The sequence below is a fragment of the Salvelinus alpinus genome, chromosome 9 (genome assembly GCF_045679555.1).
Source record: "Salvelinus alpinus chromosome 9, SLU_Salpinus.1, whole genome shotgun sequence".
In the NCBI taxonomy this organism is placed as follows: Eukaryota; Metazoa; Chordata; class Actinopteri; order Salmoniformes; family Salmonidae; genus Salvelinus; species Salvelinus alpinus.
The window spans coordinates 32114051-32134979 of record NC_092094.1 but is presented as its reverse complement, the minus strand read 5'-3'; the positions used below and the strand labels follow the sequence as shown (position 1 = coordinate 32134979).

Here is a 20929-nt window from a genome sequence, read left to right as displayed (position 1 = left end):
CACATATTAATGCAAAAATAACTTGCACAACAGGCAACCCCCCCCCCCCAAAAAAAATGTTTTTTTGTCGATTATTGTTGTCGATTATTGTTCCCATGGCCGTTGGTCGTGTGAGTACCTATGCGTTGGCTCAGCCTGTGCTGCGTGTTTTGTGCATTGTATATTACGGGTCTCGTCCCGTGTCGTTCTATGAGGTTTACCCTCGTTCTTTTGTTAGGGTACATCCCAGTGTTTTGTATATGTTTATTTTGGGTGTATTAAAAACCCAGATGTATTCCTGTGCCTGTCTCCAAATCCTTTACACCAGTGAGACATTCCTATTCATTTTGCAACTCATTTCATGTATGTTTTCATGGAAAACAAGGACATTTCTAAGTGACCCCTGTTTTAACATTTTAATGTTTTTACAAAAAGCAGGTTAGTTCTGAAAGATTAGTTGACATAGAAATGTACCTAGCTAAAAGGTGAGCCACTTTTGTAGTACCGGTTATCCCGTGTTGAACTCAAGAGTTGACCAAAGTTACCTCAGTAACTCCTCAAAACTGATACATAGAGTATGGCTCTGGAGTCTGTATGTTGAAATGATCAGGATATGCTTTATCTGTTGTCACCGAGCGGACTGTCAGCCATGCGGATATAAACTGACCTATAGGAACAAAGCCTTGAGATATAGAACTCCATACACTACTGGCTCATGTTTTGTTTAGATGTGTTTCTGATATTTTCTATGGCAACACGAAGTAACACTCCCTATGCCCTCCAGCCCAGAAAGAGCGAGTGTGAAAGAGAAAGAATGTAGGGTAAAATAGTTCATCAGTCTCACATAAGACTGTTGGTTTTTCGCCTCCATTTGCCCTCGCCCTTGCTCTCTGCTTTCGACTCTCACTCCCTCCACCTAAGATCCATTGTAATAAAATACAGCTGTATCCTAACAGGGTGAGAGAGAAAGAGGGAGGAAGGTTGAGTAACCCATATGCATATAGGGGGTGAATAGTAGGGCTTGGAGTCTCTAACATGGCTGATTTCACTTATTTGATTATTAAAATAGTGATACGTTTTTGTGTGCATCCACATGAGCTTGACCATGTGAGTGTGTCAATGTATCCGTTTATTTGTATAATCTCACAATTATCTGGTGAATGGATGGTTTCCATGGACGCTAGTCCCACACAAACACACACTCACCTGAGCTGTGTGTGGTGTTGACTAGAGCTGTGTTCGAATACCCATACTAACGTACTGTATTCTACATATTTAATGGGTATATACTATTAGTTCATTTTAGGATACTGTAAACGAACGGTATCCTTTCAGTTGAGCATACTAATGCTTCGCCTGTCTACCAGAAGTTGATGCTGTTGCTATGCAAACTATTGCTAGCTTGTTAGCATGACAAATTAGTAGCTAGACATTTTACAACTTTGGGTGTGTTATTAAATTCAATCTGGAGTGCGTTCAGAGCATGTTCTGGTCGTTTGTAAATTCAGAGCGTTGTCAGATTGTCCTTTTGTAAATTCAGAGCGCACACTGCCAGGCAGTATCACTGGACATTCTGGCCGAGGAGTAGGGTTGATCCAAGTGTTCCGACTTCACAACGGCAGTCAAGCACACAAGCTAACTGTCTAGCTACTTCCAGACACAAATGAGAGAACACCTCAAACTGACCATTTTACTTGCCCTAGCAGAGCTGGTTAGGCTGTTTTCAAGTTATCCAGAGCGTTAGTGACTGTGCTGCTGACCACAATTTAATTACGCTTTAATGCTGACGTTTACTGACACTGGTGTTGAGTGTTCATAAATTCATCAGTTATTCTGAGCTCTGGTACACTCAGACAAGTGTGCTCTGAAATTGGAGCAGAGAGCCAGAGGGAATTTACGAACGCACCCGAATGTCCATTGAGAATGCACAACAACTATACTACTTAGCTAAACTAAGAATGACAGGAAAAATCTAGTCAATAAACATTGGGTAGTTAGTTAGCATATAGTTAATATACTGGCAAGTTCGATGTATTAGTAGCCAACTAACATTAGGTAACTAGCTAACATACTGGTACATACTGCTGTAACGACATGCTATGTGGTTCGTAAGGATAGCATAGCTAACAAATTGTCAGCCAACATAAGTAAGGTGTAAGGTACCTTATTTGAAAAGTCATTACTTTATTACATTGCTCAACATTATCTTAACATTTGTCATTAGTTAAAGCAATTGATTTGTATGGGCTCTCGTGCATATTTTCCTCAATTTTATTCAAATCTTAAAAGGTTGTGAAGCCACCCAGATTTTCTGAAGGATTGCATTATGGGCCCTAAAAGCACAGAAATAGTGTCTAATGCTTGTATACTTCGTATTTTGGCGAATGTAGTATGACATCCGGGAACTTTTGGCATACTAACTATGACCAATAAGCATGATATATACTCAATTTACTCACAAATAGTACGGTTAGTATGAGTATTAGAACACAGCTATGGTGATTTCCAGACTGGCTTCCTATATGTCTGACACACCACTGTTTATACGACAAGCAGCCTGGGCTCTCAGCAATTTAACTGTTTCCTTTTCACATGGTGGATAGCATATACAGTAGATTTACAGTAACACACACCTGTCTCGTTGTTTGTTCAGGTGACTGCGTATGTGTGTGTGCGCCTGAGGGGAATAGTGCTGGGCTGTGTGTGTGGGAGGGTGTGTGGGAGCTCTGGTGTTTGTGTTTGTGAGAATTGAGGGCACTTGAGGGAATTTGTTTCTAGCTACAAGCAGGAGGTCTCTCTCTCCCTCTTTTTCTTTCTCCCCCTCCCTCCCTCTCTTACTCTGTCACTCATCTTTTTCTTTCTCCCCCTTCCTCCCTCTCTTACTCTGTCACTCATCTTTTTCTTTCATTCACACATTTTCCCTTCCATTGCCTTTTTTTGTAATCCATGTCCATCTCTCCCTTCTCTTATTTTCCCCACTTCTCTCCCTTTTTCCTCCCTTGTCTCACTTCCATTCTCCTCCCTCTCCCCTCCCTCTCAGGGCTTCAGACATAAAAACTCACTTCAGATAGTGGGGCATTTTCCCTGATGAAACATTAATGATGTACACAGTTATTTTTTACAAGAAAGAAAGAAAGATAAAAAATTCAGCAAAAAGAAGCGTCCCCTTTTCAGGACCCTGTCTTTCAAAGATCATTTGTAAAAATCCAATTAACTTCCCAGATCTTCATTGTAAAGGGTTTAAACACTGTTTCCCATGCTTGTTCAATGAACCATAAATAATTTATGAACATGCACCTGTGGAACTGTCGTTAAGACACAAACAGCTTACATACGGTAGGCAATTAAGGTCACAGTTATGAAAACTTAGGACACTAAAGAGGCCTTTCTACTGACTCTGAAAAACACCAAAAGAAAGATGCCCAGGGTCCCTGCTCATCTGCGTCAACGTGCCTTAAGCATGCTGCATTGAGGCATGAGGACTGCAGATATGGCCAGGGCAATACATTGCAATGTCTGTACTGTGAGACGCCTAAGACAGCGCTACAGGGAGACAGGACAGACAGCTGATTGTTCTCGCAGTGGCAGACCACGTGTAACAACACATGCACAGGATCGGTACATCCGAACATCACACCTGCGGGACAGGTACAGGATGGCAACAACAACTTCCCGAGATAGACCAGGAATGTACAATCCCTCCATCAGTGCTCAGACTGTCCGCAATAGGGTGAGAGAGGCTGGACTGAGGGCATGTAGGCCTTTTGTAAGGCAGGTCCTCACCAGACATCACCGGCAACAACGGGCACAAACCCACTATGGGCACAAACCCACCTTTGCTGGACCAGACAGGACTGGCAAAAAGTGCTCTTCACTGACAAGTCACGGTTTTGTCTCACCAGGGGTGATGGTCGGATTCGCGTTTCTCGTCAAAGGAATGAGCATTACACCGAGGCCTGTACTCTGGAGCGGGATCGATTTGGAGGTGGAGGGTCCGTCATTGTCTGGGGCGGTGTGTCACAGCATCATCGGACTGAGCTTGTTGTCATTGCAGGCAATCTCAACGCTGTGCGTTACAGGGAAGACATCCTCCTCCCTCATGTGGTACCCTTCCTGCTGGCTCATCCTGACATCACCCTCCAGCATGACAATGCCACAAGCCATTCTGCTCATTCTGTGCGTGATTCCCTGCAAGACAGGAATGTCTTGAGCACGTTTAGGACCTGTTGGATCAGAGGGTGAGGGCTAGGGCCATTCCCCCCAGAAATGTCCGGGAACTTGCAGGTGGAAGAGTGGGGTAACATCTCACAGCAAGAACTGGCAAATCTGGTGCAGTCCATGAGGAGGAGATGCACTGCAGTACTTAATGCAGCTGGTGGCCACACCAGATACCGACTGTTACTTTTGATTTTGACCCCCCCTTGTTATGTTCATACAAATATTTACACGTGAAGTTTGCTGAAAATAAACGCAGTTGACAGTGAGAGGACGTTTCTTTTTTTGCTGAGTTTACATACTACATACAGTTGAAGTCAGAAGTTTACATCTACTTAGGTTGGATTCATTAAAACTCATTTTTCAACCACTCCACAAATGTCTTGTTAATAAACTATCGTTTTGGCAAGTCGGTTAGGACATATACTTTGTGCATGATACAAGTAATTTTTCCAACAATTGTTTACAGACAGATTATTTCACTTATAATTCACTGTATCACAATTCCAGTTGGTCAGAAGTTTACATACACTAAGTTGACTGTGCCTTTAAACAGCTTGACAAATTCAAGAAAATTATGTCATGGCTTTAGAAGCTTCTGATAGGCTAATTGACATCATTTGAGTCAATTGGAGATGTGCCCGTGGATGTATTTCAAGGCATACCTTCATACTCAGTGCCTCTTTGCTTGACATCATGGGAAAATCAATAGAAATCAGTCAAGACCTCAGAATAAAAATTGTAAACCTCCACAAGTCTGGTTCATCCTTGGGAGCAATTTCCAAACGCCTGAAGGTACCACGTTCATCTGTACAAACAATAGTACGCAAGTACAAACACCATGGAACCACGCAGCCATCATACCGCTTAGGAAGGAGACTCATTCCGTCTCCTAGAGATGAACGTACTTTGGTGAGAAAAGTGAAAATCAATCGCAGATCAACAGCAAAGGACCTTGTGAAGATGCTGGAGGAAACCGGTACAAAAGTATCTATATCCACAGTAAAACGAGTCCTATATCGACAATACCTGAAAGGCCGCTCAGCAAGGAAGAAGCCACTGCTCCAAAACCGCCATAAAAAAGCCAGACTACGGTTTGCAACTGCACATCGGAACAAAGATCGTACTTTTTCGAGAAATGTCCTCTGGACTGATGAAACAAAAATAGAACTGTTTGGCCATAATGACCATTGTCATGTTTAGAGGAAAAAGAGGGAGGCTTGCAAGCCGAAGAACACCATCCCAACCGTGAAGCACGGGGGTGGCAGCATCATGTTGTGGTGGTGCTTTGCTGCAGGAGGGACTGGTGCACTTCATAAAATAGATGGCATCATGAGGGAGGAAAATCATGTGGATATATTGAAGCAACATCTCAAGACATCAATCAGGAAGTTAAAGCTTGGTCGCAAATGGGTCTTCCAAATGGACAATGACCCTAAGCATACTTCCAAAGTTGTGGCAAAATGGCTTAAGTACAACAAGGTCAAGGTATTGGAGTGGCCATCACAAAGCCCTGACCTCAATTCTATAGAAGATGTGTAGGCAGAACTGAAAAAGCTTGTGCAAGCAAGGAGGCCTACAAACCTGACTCAGTTACACCAGCTCTGTCAGGAGGAATGGGCCAAAATCTACCCAACTTTTTTTGTGGGAAGCTTGTGGAAGGCTACCCAAAACGTTTGACCCAAGTTAAACAATTTAAAGACAATGCTACCAAATACTAATTGAGTGTATGTAAACTTCTGACCCACTGGGAATGTGATGAAAGAAATTAAAGCTAAAATACAGTTTTTTACAGTAACTTTGGCCCAAATTTCAGAACCTTGTGGTCATTCTTCAAAACTCTAGACACAAAACTCAAAACGGTCATCATTTGTAACACAGGCTGTCCAATGTTCAATACATTGCATTGTCCATTCATATCTTTAAAGAAACCTTGCACTTGCAGAATCATTGGTTCAAATAACTTATTTATCATGAAATACCATAGGACCATTCATTTAGATCACCCACACACAAGATAGCGATAGTTTCACTGTGTAGTTGTTCGTATAATCGTTAAATATTGTAGTACAAAAGCTACAAAAAAGAAGAAAACTACAGTAAAACGTCAACTGCAGTGTTCTTCACCTGGCTTACTGTAAAAAGCAAAACAAAGGATTGATTACTGTACTTCTATATTTCCCTCAAACCTGTCTTGTGGATTTGGCCATAGGTTCTCATCCTTCATCCTCATGTTTTCATTAGCCAAACATCTTGGGAAGAATCTTCGGGCATGGCAAATCCAGGCCTGACACTGGTCTGCCGTGATGTCATTGCATGCGTCATCCATGGTCTGGAGAAGGGCGGCTTGTTCGTGAGGGCACCTATCATATACCTTCCACCTCCATGTGCAAAAAAAATCCTCAATTGGGTTAAGGAAAGGAGAGTATGGGGTTAAGTACAGGGTGGTAAATTGTGGTTGGGCCTGAAACCATGCTTGCACCATTTGAGCATGGTGGAACCTGACATTATCCCACACAATGACATAGGTCACGCCATCAGCTCTACAGACCTGATTTAGCTCATCAAGGAAGGTTACATTCGAACAGCGAATCATGTGGCTGCCTGCAACTCAATATATAGAGTATATAGAGTAGAGAGGTTTAGATGTTGTTCGACCAAACATTAGAACATGCAAGATGAGTAATCTAAGCAACTTTGACCGTGGTATGATTGTTGATGCCACACATGTGTCACTTCCTGACCTTAGTTCCTTTTTTATGTCTCTATTTTAGTTTGGTCAGGGCGTGAGTTGGGGTGGGCATTCTATGTTTTGTGTTCTATGTTTTCTATTTCTGTGTGTTTGGGCGGGTGTGGTTCTCAATCAGAGGCAGCTGTCTATCATTGTCTCTGATTGAGAACCATACTTAGGTAGCCTTTTCCCATCTGTGTTTTGTGGGTAGTTGTTTTCTGTCTTTGTGTCTGTACCAGACAGGACTGTTTCGTTTCGTTCTCGTTGTTATTTTTGTTAGTGTTCTGTTTTTAATAAATTAACATGAACACTTACCACGCTGCGCTTTGGTCCGACTACTCTTCATCTGACGACGAAAATCGTTACAACATAGTGATTCCAGCATCTCAGAAACAGCTGCCCTCCTGGGATTTTTACGCACTACAGTTTTAGAGTTTACAGAGAATGGTGCGATAAACAAAACACATTCAGTGAGCGGCATTTCTGTGGGCAAAAACACCTTGTTAATGAGAGAGGTCAGAGGAGAATGTCCAGACTCATTCAAGCTAACAGAAAGGCCACACATGCTCAAATAACACCTGTTTAAAACAGTGGTGTGCAGAATGGCATCTCTTAACGTACAACGCCATGAATAATTCAGGCTGTTGTGGAGGCAAAAGGGGGTCCTACCCAGTACTAGATAGGTGTACCTAATAAAGTGGCCGGTGAGTGTACAGTAATGTCAAATCTGAAAACATGGTCTGAAAAAGTGGTACATTGGACCATGGAAACTGTGTCTGATAAAGAATGATGATGACATATTACATCCATAGATAATGTAGTCTAATTGGTTCATATTCCACGGTAATTGGTGTCAATGGATCTCGTTATCCTGAAACTTTTATGATCTAAACATGGAATATTGTTTGTCAGTTTCCGTAAAACTATGCATTAAGAGTAACGCAACAGTTACTTATCATTTTGAGCAGTTGTATCAATTGATAGTTAGATCATTGTAATGACATGAATAGACAGTCATCTCAGATGTAATGTGTGAATTGCATTTTGAAATGGTAATACTTTGATGTTAATTTGTGTCATTTTGAACAGGGGATTTTAATTCAATGATCTTAGCTTCATGTGTATTGTATCCAAGCAATTGGAAAAAGTGTTCGAATTTTGAAAAATGTGCATTTTGATCATTGGTTGTGAGTTTTGTGTCTAGAGTTTTGAAAATTGACAAGTTTCCAAAATTAGTGCCAAAGTGATTGTAAAAAACGGTTAATCATTCTCTCTACTATTATTCTGACATTTCACATTCTTAAAATAAAGTGGTGATCCTAACTGACCTAAAACAGGGAATTCTTACTAGGATTAAATATCAGGAATTATGGAAAACTGAGTTTAAATGTATTTGGCTAAGGTGTATGTAAACTTTCGACTTCAACTGTACGTCATGTGGCATTCAGGGCCCAGTCACTAATGAAAGTTTCAATTTATTACTAAGCATTATAAAACGGGTTGTTTGGATTCTGTTTGTGTGTGTGTGTGTGTGTGTGTGTGTGTGTGTGTGTGTGTGTGTGTGTGTGTGTGTGTGTGTGTGTGTGTGTGCGCATGTGTTTGCGCATGTGTGTGCGCATGTGTGTGCGCATGTGTGTGTGCGGCTGAGGATATTGTGCTGGGCTGTGTGGGAGAGGGTGTGTGGGAGCTCTGGTGTGTTTGTCACAGAGCAGAATTGAGGGCACTTGAGGGAATCTGTTTCTAACTACAAGCAGGAGGTCTCTCTCCCTCTTTTTCTTTCGCCCCCTTCCTCCCTCTCTTACTCCGTCACTCATCTTTTTCTTTAATTTGCACATTTTCCCTTCCATTGCCTTTTTTTGTAATCCATGTCCATCTCTTCCTTCTCTTATTTTCCCCATTTCTCTCCCCTTTTCCTCCCTTGTCTCCCTTCCCTTCTCCTCCCTCTCCCCTCCCTCTCAGGGCTTCTGACAAACAAACACACTTCAGTGAGTGGGGCATTTTCCATGATGAAACATTAATGATATACACAGTTATTTTTTCCAAGAAAGATCGAGAAATAGATAATACATACTACATACATCATGTGGCAATCAGGACCCAGTCACTAATGAAAGTTTCAATTTATTACAAAGCATTACGAAACGGGTTGTTTGGATTCTGTTTGTGTTTGTGTGTGTGCGTTTGTTTGTGCGTGCATGTGTGTTTATATGTTTGCGTGTGTGTGTGTGTGTGTTTGTGTGTGTGCATGCATGTGTGTGTCTGTGCGGCTGAGGGGAATAGTGCTGGGCTGTGTGTGGGAGAGGGTGTGTGGGAGAGGGTGTGTGGGAGCTCTGGTGTGTTTGTGACAGAGCAGAATTGAGGGCACTTGAGGGAATCTGTTTCTAACTACAAGCAGCAGGTCTCTCTCTCCCTCTCTCTTTCTTTATTCCCCTCTCTCTTTCTTTATTCCCCTCTCTCTTTCTTTTTCCCCCTCCCTCCCTATCTTACTCTGTCACTCCCATCTTTCTCTTCTGTTCACACATTTTGCCTTCCTTTGCCTTTTTTTGTACTGCATGTCCATTTACTCTTATTTCCCCTCTTCTCTCCCTTTTTCCTCCCCTGACAAACAAACAAAAAACACTTCAGAGTGGGGCTTTTTCCCTGATGAAACATTAATGATGTACACAGTTATTTATTCCAAGAAAGAAAGACAGATAATCCATTCTACAAACATCATATGGCAATCAGGACCCAGTCACTAATGAACGTTTCAATTTATTACAAAGCATTATAAAATGGCATGTATTGGATTCTGGATGATGATTGGTTGAAAGCAGGGAGTTATAGCACCACAATCCCCGCATTCCACGGGTAGTGCCTGTTAACAGTTCCATTAGATTTATCAATGCGCATCCACTGTCCCACAGCCCAGCCAATCAATTTATAAAATGAATTCATTATATATATTATAATGGATATAAAAGACATGTAACGTTTGCCTAGCTATCCTCAATAGCTATCAAATAAAATAAAATAAAATACTTACTTACAAGCCCTAAACCAACAATGTTGTTTTAAGAAAAACAATAGTTAATAAAAAATTTAAAAAATTAAATCAAAGAGCAACATTAACATTAAAATTAAAATAACGAGACTATATACGGGGTACTGGTGCCGAGTCAATGTACGGGGGTACAGGTTAATCAAGGTTATTGAGGTAATATGTACATGTAGGTAAGGGTAAAGTGACTATGCACAGATAATAAACAGATTAGCTGTTTAATTAGATGTTCAGCAGTCTTATGGCTTGGGGGTAAAAACTATTAAGAAGCCTTTTCGACTTAGACAACGCGCTCCAGTACCGCTTGCTGTGCCGTAGCAGAGAGAACAGTCAATGAATAGGGTGGCTGGAGTCTTTGGCCATTTCTAGGGCCTTCCTCTGACACTGCCTGGTATAGAGGTCCTGGATGGCAGGAAGCTTGGCCCCAGTGATGTACTGGGCAGTACGCACTACCCTCTGTAGTGCCTTGCGGTCAGAAGCTGTGAAGTTGCCATACCAGGCGTTGATGCAACCAGTCAGCATATTCTCGATGGTGCAGTTGTAGAAGTTTTTAAGGATCTGAGGACACATGCCAAGTCTTTTCAGTCTCCTGAGGGGAAATAGGCGTTGTTGTGCCCTCTTCACGACTGTCTGGGTGTGTTTGGACCATGATAGTTTGTTGGTGATGTGGACACCAAGGAACTTGAAGCTCTCAACGTAATCCACTACAGCCTCGTCAATGAGAATGGGGGTGTGCTCGGCACTCCTTTTCCTGTAGTCCACAATCTTCTCCTTTGTCTTGATCACGTTGAGGGAGAGATTGTTGTCCTGGCACCATACTGTCGGGTCTCTGACCTCCTCCCTATAGGCTGTCTCATCGTTGTTGGTGATCAGGCCTAACACCGTTGTGTCGTCGGCAAACTTAATGATGGTATTGGAGTCGTGCTTGGCCACGCAGTCATGGATGAACAGGGAGCAAAGCAGGGGACTAAGCATTCACCCCTGAGGGGCCCCCGTGTTAAGGATCAGCGTGGCAGATGTGTTGTTACCTACCCTTACCACCTGGGGGCGGCCGGTCAGGAAGTTCAGGATCCAGTTGCAGAGGGAGGTGTTAAGTTCCAGGGTCCTTAGCTTAGTGAGGAGCTTTGAGTACACTATGGTGTTGAACACTGAGCTGTTGTTTTTTGTCTACAGCTTGTCATGAGATACTCTACCTCAGGCAAGCAAAACCTGGAGACTTCCTCAATACTAGATGCATGGAAAACCCAATTATATATTATCCATGTCGTCGTTCAGCCACGACTAGGTGAAAGGTCCCATTTTTTACGTCCCATTGGGAGGATAGTCATGAACGGAGCTCATCCAGTTTATTCTCCAATGATTGCACGTTGGCCAATAGGACGGATGGTAGATGCGGGTTACACACTTGCCAAAAAATTCTCACAAGGCACCCGGACATGCATCCCCTGTATCGGCGTGTCTTCTTCATGCGAATGACGGGAACTTGGGCCTGTTCCGGGAGCAGCAGTAAATCCTTCGCGTCCGACTCGTTAAAGAAGAAATCTCCGTCCAGTTGCAAGTTTGAATCCACTGTTGCCCCTAGTGGAAGAGTGGTGCCAAGGAGAAGCCCCAGATCTCCAGTGCTCCCCCACAGCCCGGTTCATCCTGTGCCTGCTCCACGGGTCAGTCCGGAGCCTCCAGCGACGGTCCCCAGTCCAGAGCCTCCAGCAACGGTCCCCAGTCCGTAGCCTCCAGCGACGGTCCCCAGTCCGGAGCCTCCAGCGACGGTCCCCAGTTCCGAGCCTCCAGCGACGTTCCCCAGTCTGGAGCCTCCAGCCACTGTCCCCAGTCCGGAGCCTCCAGCGACGGTCCCCAGTCCGGGGCCTGCAATGAGGGTCCCCAGTCCGGGGCCTGCAACGAGAGTCCCCAGTCCATACCTGCAACAAGGGTACCCAGTCCGGGGCCTGCAACGAAGGTCCCCGGTCCAGGGCCTGCAACGAGGGTCCCCGGTCCGGGGCCTGCAGCGAGGGTCCCCAGTCCGGGGCCTGCGGCGAGGGTCCCCAGTCCGGGGCCGGCGGCGAGGGTACCCAGTCAGGGGCCTGCGACGAGGGTCCCCAGTCCGGGGCTGCGGCGAGGGTCCCCAGTCCGGGGTCGGCAACGAGGGTCCCCGCACCAGAGGCGCCACCAAAGTGGGGGGAGCCAGAGTTGGAGCGGGGGCTACGTCCCGAGCCGGAGCCGCCACCGAGGGTAGATGCCCGCCCGGACCCTCCCCTATAGGTTCAGGTTTGCGGCCGGGAGTCCGCACCTTTGGGGTGGGTACTGTCACGCCCTGACCTTAGAGAGCCGTTTTATTTCTCTATTTGGTTAGGTCAGGGTGTGATTTGGGGTGGGCATTCTATGTTGTGTGTTTCTATGTTTTGGCCGGGTATGGTTCTCAATCAGGGACAGCTGTCTATCGTTGTCTCTGAATGGGAATCATACTTAGTCAGCCTTTTTTCCTTTGTTTTTGTGGGTAGTTATCTTTGTTAGTGGCACTATAGCCCTAGTAAGCTTCACGGTCGTTTCTTTGTTTCTTGTTTTGTTGGCGACATTTACATAATTAAAGAAAAATGTACCCTCACCACGCTGCACCTTGGTCCGGTCATTTCCACCCTTCAGACGAACGTGACAGCAACACTCTGTGTGACCCTGATTTTAACCACTGCAGTAATATTAACGACCAGCCTGTTTGGTTAGCAACTTAAGAAGCTCAGAAATAACAAATTATTTTTCCCCGGACTCTATTGTCTGGTGGAAGGATGAAATAAAACGAATGTAATCGGTAAAATAACGTTTTTAAGTAAAACATGTTGTTCATCTTTTTTAAATATGTTGGCAACCGTTTTATAAAAACTATAAGCTCCTCGAACCTGTGAATTATCGTTTTATAAAATATATAAGGCCCTAGAACCTGGGAATTACCCTTGGCTTTGCCTCGGACCTAAGAGCTATCACATGACAATCCCTGGGTTCTCATGCCTTATTACTGTACTTAAATATACCTTTAGCTAACAACCAACTGCACACTAACAGGCTGACCACACCACTCACGTTACGCGTGCGAGCGTTGCAAAATAAATGTACACATACATGTTATTCAATCATTGCATCCACACCGCTCATGCGCGTCAACGAGCAACTACGTAGCCAGGCACTAAAATAGAACTTGGTTCTATTTGTGATGCGTGATACGCTGAAAGTCCCGCCTCTCCCGTCTCATCATTGGTTTTTAGGAGCATATACCCACGTGGGTGATTGAAAGATGAACTGAGGTCCACACTCCAGTCCAGTTGGTGGTGGTAATGCACCTTAAAGTTTGTTGCCAACCGCCATATAAAGTCCAAAAAACAAGAAGAAGCCTGAAGGAGGAGAGATTACTAGAAACTAACTCGGTTTACCCTTTTATCTGTGGATTAATTGTCAGAGTAGAGGACCTTGTGCATTTCAGGTAAAATAACAACCCAATGTTTATATCACAGGAAAATTAGCTAGCAACAGCAAGATAGCTAGCTAAATTGCCATAAATGTTTAACCTTTCTGAACCACCCATCCCGGATCCGGGATAGTTGTCATCAGAAACGCTGACTAGCATAGCCTAGTGCAATATTGTGCAATATTGCAAAAAAACAAAAAAACACAGTTTAGCCTTTTGTTAATCCATCTGTCGTCTCAGATTTTGAAATTATGCTTTACAGCGCAAGCAATACAAGCGTTTGTGTAAGTTTATCGATCGCTCGACAAAACATTAAGAACACCTAGCGTCAGGAAACTTGGTCACGAAAATCAGAAAAGCAATCAAATTAATCGTTTACCTTTGATGATCTTCGGATGGTTTCACTCACGAGACTCCCAGTTAGACAGCAAATGTTCCTTTTGTTCCATAAAGATATTTTTTATATCCAAATACCTCCGTTTGTTTGCTGCGTTATGCCCAGGAATCCACCGGAAAGAGCATTCGCGACAACGCCGGAAAAAATTTAAAATTATATCCATAATGTCCACAGAAACATGTCAAACGTTGTTTATAATCCATCTTCAGGGTGTTTTTCAAATATCTATTCGATAATATATCAACCGGGACAGTTGGATTTTCACTAGGACCGAGAGAAACAATGGCTGCCTTTCACTTTTGCGCAAAAATCACTCGGAGAGCCCCCACCTATCCACTTACGCAATGTGGTCGTTCACGCTCATCCTTCAAAATAAAAGCCTGAAACTATGTCTAAAGGCTGTTGACACCTTACGGAAGACATAGAAAACTCAAGAAGTTAATGCTTTTCGACCTGTCCCCAAATTAATATAGTTGGTTCAGAGTTTGTTTTGATCATTCAACCTGCGTGTCCTGATCTCGTCTGGTGTGGGTGGACAAAGTCAACATACGCACGATGGCGCACGTGCACACACTGTGTAGTCAGCATGTAAGGTGTTGATTTATCATAAAGCACTTTGAAACCTACCACCAGCTAATGTATTCATTTATCACACATAGTAATACATCTACTATCAATCCCACATTGTGCTGAAGATTAGTTGTAGAGGCCTCGGTTTCAGATTGGTTGTACTGTATATTGGTTGTAAAGAGGTCTCAGGTTGGTTGTAGATGATTGGTTGGTATAACACAGACAGCTGTAGACAAATACAGTGTAATGTATGACTGTGGTGTGACCTGGACTACATCAACAGGACATTCCCATTAGTCTACTGAGCACTTTGAATACAGTGTTGATTGACATGACAACGAATGAAAAAGACAGGGAGGCATTCATAGAATTAGGAATTAAAATACTAATAGGATCTCATTGGAGGTGTTATTGTGACAGGGTAGGAACCAAAGTGTTGGTCAGTGTTTCCCAGGCGAGTGGGACCCTATAATCTTTGGCTACATTAAATGTTTTCTCTTACTTCATGTAATAGCTAACATATTCATGTTTCACCTATTCCTCTCTAATTTAGAAAGATACTGTTGCACAAACAACATGCTGATGTAGGCATACACCAGCCCTGGTATCAGGCTGTATTAGCTAGTTATGTTTGCTCTGACTCAGTAAGAAACACAAACTAATAGTGTAATTATAGAGCGCTTGTGGATTTATATTAAGAAGCAAAGTGGAAGCAACATCGTTGTCATCAACATATTGCTGAATCTTGACCATGACAATGGAGACTGAAGAGTGAACAGTCTGCAAATTATCTCGTGGTTGAGCAACAACAACTGCACTCCTTAATAAGTGCCAGAGGGCAGAGATTGTTGAGAGAAAGGGAGATATACGACTCCGGCAGCAGAGTAGACTATAAAAACGGAGTGACATCACATTTAACAAACCAAACATTTAAAAACTGTTATAGAAGGTAAAGTAAAAACCCAAACCGGTCCATGCATCAACACCGGTATATAGTAAAATACGGTATACTGCCCAGCCCCAGAGTCTACTGAGCTATATCTCTATCCCCACATAGTCTACTGAGCAATATCTCTACCCCCTCATAGTCTAGTGAGCTATATCTACACCCCCACATAGTCTAGTGAGCTATGTCTCCACCCCTACATAGTCTAGTGAGCTATGCCTCTACCCCTACATAGTCTAGTGAGCTATGCCTCTACCCCTACATAGTCTAGTGAGCTATATCTCCACCCCCACATAGTCTAGTGAGCTATACCTCTACCCCCACATAGTCTAGTGAGCTATACCTCTACCCCCACATAGAGTCTAGTGAGCTATATCTCTACCACCACAAGGTCTAGTGAGCTATTTCTCTACCCCCACATAGTCTAGTGAGCTGTATCTCTACCCCCACATAGTCTAGTGAGCTATATCTCTACCCCCACATAGTCTAGTGAGCTATACCTCTACCCCCACATAGAGTCTAGTGAGCTATATCTCTACCACCACAAGGTCTAGTGAGCTATTTCTCTACCCCCACATAGAGTCTAGTGAGCTTTATCTATACCCCCACATAGGGTCTAGTGAGCTATAGCTCTACCCCCACATAAAGTCTAGTGAGCTTTATCTATACCCCCACATAGGGTCTAGTGAGCTGTATCTCTACCCCCACATAGAGTCTAGTGAGCTATTTCTCTACCCCCTGTCATGACGTTGGCCTGTGGGTAAGGTTTATGACCCCCTCATAAATACCTTTCTCCCTTCTCTCTCTCTTGACTCTACAGAGGGACTCTTGATATAGCCTTTGTTAATCCACCTATCGTGTCAGATTTTGAAAATATCCTTTACCGTGAAATTAATCCAAGCGTTTGTGAGTGTATGCTAGAACAGTTAGCCTTAAATTAGCTTGGTCACGAAAGTCAGAAAAGCAATAAAATGTATCGCTTACCTTTGATAATCTTCGGATGTTTGTACTCACGAGACTCCCAGTTACACAATAAATGTTATTTTTGTTCGATAAATATTAGTTTTATAACAAAAAAACGCCATTTGGGTTGTGCGTTATGTTCAGAAAACTACAGCCTCGTTCTGTTCCTGAAAGGCAGACGAAAATTCCCAAAAGTATCCGTAATGTTCGTAGAAACATGTCAAACGTTTTTTATAATCAATCCTCAGGTTGTTTTTAACATACATAATCGATAATATTTCAACCGGACGGTAACCTATTCAATAAAAGAGAGAAAGAAAATGTCGAGCTACCCCTCTCGCGCGCAGGAACTAATCAAAGGACACCTGACTCGTTTTGAAAAATCTCGCTCATTTTTCAAAACAAAAGCCTGAAACTATGTCTAAAGCCTGAGGAAGCCATTGGAAAAGGAATCTGGTTGATACCCCTTTAAATGGAAGAGGGGCAGGCAACGGAACAGGGATTCTTTAAAAAAAAATGCGCTTCCAGGTTGGATTTCCTCAGGTTTTCGCCTGCAGAATCAGTTTTGTTATACTCACAGACAATATTTTGACAGTTTTGGAAACTTTGGAGTGTTTTCTATCCTAATCTGTATTATATACATTATATACATATTATATACATATTCTACGATCTGGGCCTGAGAAATAGTCTGTTTACCTTGGGAACGTTATTTAAAAATATATATATTCTGGCCCCTAGCGTCAAGAAGTTAAACATAGAGAGTCTGGGAACATCAAACAAGTGGAGGGAAAGGAACCATATTTCGGTAAAAGAACCAGTTGAAAAAATGTGTTGGTACTTAATGAATATGATGTCAGTTCGGTTGTCATCTGAGACATTATGACTGATGACAGGATGGCCTAAACTGTATCTGGGAAAGTCTACACATTATAGTTATTATATTATTATAGTCTCTACCCCCACATAGAGTCCAGTGAGCTGTATCTCTACCCTCACATAGAGTCTAGTGAACTATACCTCTACCCTACATAGTGTTAGTACACTCATGGCCACACTGACCATTACCAATGTCACCCCAGAGAACACTCACACATATTGGCTGTCACTATTTCAGGAAAAACCCTATTTGACAAAGACATTTAAGTGAAACATAGTCTTGCTCAGGAGTCCAACAATCTGGAGCCCTGTACTCCCATCTACTGTCTTTGTCATCCCTCCTGATAGACGAGACCAATGTTTGTACATAGTGGCTACGTTTTTCTAGTTAATCTGTGTGAATGTTTTTCTAGGACTAAGGTAAACATATATTCCATCCAGCTTTCCAGCCATAAGTGTGGAGGGAGTGTGTCAATACTGCCTCTGTCCAACCACATTGGTCTGTGGGGAGAGACAGAGACAGAGACAGAGACAGAGACAGAGACAGAGACAGAGACAGAGACAGAGACAGAGACAGAGACAGAGAGGAAAACAGAGAGGAAGACAGGGAGAGAGACAGAGAGAGAGACAGAGAGAGACAGAGAGAGACAGAGAGAGACAGAGAGAGACAGAGAGAGGGAGACCGAGAGACAGAGGAGGAAAAATACAATGAAAGAGTGTAGGGACTGAGGTGCCCAGAATTACAGAGTGTTACAGACACTCATCTCAACAGTTCCTTAGAGACTACTTCATTATTGGCTCTCCCTCACACACACTCTCCCTGTCTCCCTCTCTCTCACACACTCTCCCTGTCTCTCCCTCTCTCTCTCCCTCCCTCCCTCCCTCCACCTAACTGTCGCTTATTCACAAGTTTCACAATGCATTTCCCATAATTATGCATAATTACTTTTCCTTCTCTCTTTCACTCTCTTCCTCACACAAACACACACACACACACACACACACACACACACACACACACACACACACACACACACACACACACACACACACACACACACACACACACACACACACACACACACACACACACACACACACACACACACACACACACACGTGCGGGTGGTCAGCTGGTGGGGGGCGATGGGTGTGGTTGGGTTAATTGGGTGAGGAGAGATTGTGAGAAGGATTGGTGTGTGTGTGTGTGCATACATGGGTGGGTACATGTGTGTGTTGCGTGCGTGTGTGTGTGTGTGTGTGTGTGTGTGTGTGTGTGTGTGTGTGTGTGTGTGTGTGTGTGTGTGTGTGTGTGTGTGTGTGTGTGTGTGTGTGTGTGTGTGTGTGTGTGTGTGTGTGTGTGTGTGTGTGTGTGTGTGTGTGTGTGTGTGTTAGAGATGATGTGTTAGAGATTAAAAGTAATCCAAGAAGTAATCATCTAGTTTTTCAAAAGTATTTGTAATCTGATTAAAATATGTTTTCTGGTAATGTAACTGATTACAGTTACCATTTCTTTGTAATCAGTTTACATGTAATCGATTACTCCCAACCCTGGCAGTCAAAATAACACCCCTCAGACAAAAATGTGGTAAATATTGCATTGCATAATACTGGGCTGTTAGTTGACAACAACTTAATGGTGTTTCAAGTTCTTCACCAGAGCCTACAGGAAACAGACATCCAGACAGTCATTATTGTGCTATTTTTACTCCAGTGTCATATTCATATTCCCCACAGTTTTCCATTGTGAGTTATATAGTCTAGCTCTGTTTGGCTAACCTGTTCAAGCACCCAGGCATTACACAGCAAAACCTCTGGGCTTGCTATTTATACAATAATTAAAATGACCTCATGGTTGTTGTGGTTTGCAGTAATTAACCAGTGTCTACACTGAGACTGGATGTTCATAATAGTGAATGGAGAACAGTCTCTGTTTTCCACTGTGAGTTTGTTCTGTGATCTAGTTCTGCTTGACTGGCCCAGTCAAGGTCAGTTCCCCCAGCCAGACCATTTGGTCGTTGGCTCTTCAGCATAGGCACTGCCCGAGTGGCCACACAGTCTAAGCACGGTTGGCAGTGCTGATTAATAGAAAACATTTTGTTGGATGCAAGCTAGTGTGGGGTAGAGGGTGTGAGGGAGAATGTGTGATGGGCAAGAGAGAACACAATCGACAGAGAGATATGAAATCTGAGCCAAAGCACCTTCTCTCTCTCTCTCTCGCTCTCTCTCTCTCTCTCTCTCTGGTAGCTCCCTAGTCTTTTGGAGTTGAGATCTAGACCCACTGAGCACAGACGTCAATTCAACATCTTTTACACATGTTGGTTCAATGTAATTTAATTGAAGTGACGTGGAAACAACATTGATTCAACCAGTGTGTACCCAGTGGGGAACCCTGCTGCATGTCTCCATGTGGGGATGGGATGTTTCCTCTCTGACATGGTGAATATACTGAGGAGACACATCACGATGTCTGCTATAAGATGCTATTAGATGCTGTGTATGCTAAGACTTCACTGTCTCCCTTATTCACTCTCTCTTTATTTCCCTTTAGTCTAATGCATTTATTTCCCTGGGTATATCAGATACCGTAGGAATTACTGCGCTCTTTCGTTGTAAATGTTCAACCCTCTCTCTACCTCCGTCCTCCTTCCAGAGATGTTGGAGTCCAATAACTTGGTGACATTTGAGGGCCTGGCCAATAGCTCAGCTTACCACACGTTCCTATTGGATGAGGAGCAGGGTCGTCTGGTGGTGGGAGCCAAGGACCACATCTTCTCCTTCAACCTGCTCAACATCAGCAGAGACCTGGCACAGGTACTGTACGCCTTATAATACATCATAACCTGGTCAATTTAGCAGGATTTGGCACAGGTACTGTACTGAACATATAATACACATATAACCTATTTATGATGCATTATAACCTAGTTCACATCAGCAGATCCCTGGCACAGGTACTGTACACCTTATAATACATTAATAACGATCTATGATACATTACAACCAAGTCAACATCAGCAGATTCCTTGCAACGGTAACAGTTACATTTGGTCAATATCAACCCACTTTTACATACAATACAGTACGAACAAATATGAAAATGTATACACTCACTACTGTAAGTCGCTCTGGATAATAGCGTCTGCTAGATTACTAAAATGTTAAATGGCGCTGACGGACAGGGCTGCCGTGTTTCTAGCTCTTAGGAAACTTTGTGTTATTTCTTACATTATTAGATCAGGACATTTTTTGTGTTATTACGTACAGCCGGGAAGAACTTTTGGAAATCAGAGCGACGGTAACTCACCAGCATTATGACCAGGAATTTGACTTACCCAAATCGGAACCTTTGTTCGTACCCTTCAGGGCAATTGAACTGATTCCAGAGGCTGCTCCAAAACACTGCAGGTGGAAAAAAGGTACTTGGAGTGGACTTTTAGTCCGACTCAGGAGGCGCGCACACCACCCACCGCTACCGATTATGTTACTCGTTCAGTCTCTGGATAACAAATTTGACGAGCTCAGGACGAGGATTTCCTTCCAGAGAGACATCAGGGATTGTAACATACTCTGTTTCTCGGAAGCATGGCTCTCTCAGAATATACTGTCTGAGTCCGTTCAGCCAGTTGGCTTCTCAGTTCATTGCGCATACAGGAATAAATATCTCTCTGGGAAGAAGAAGGGTGGTGGGTTATTTTTTATGATTACTACTTATGGTGTGATTGTGATAACATACAGGAACTCAAGTCCTTTTGTTC

The 20929-nt window shown here is 43.3% G+C and overlaps 1 protein-coding gene across 1 annotated transcript in view; it reads left to right on the top strand.

The window, feature by feature from the left end:
• The window catches only part of LOC139584656 (semaphorin-3ab-like), a 52356-nt gene that overhangs the window by 9649 nt on the left and 21778 nt on the right, over positions 1-20929 (top strand). Inside the window, exon 2 of the mRNA XM_071416756.1 lies at positions 19825-19985. Within this exon, the coding sequence (XP_071272857.1) occupies positions 19825-19985 (161 nt within the window). The remainder of the gene's footprint in view (positions 1-19824; positions 19986-20929) is intronic.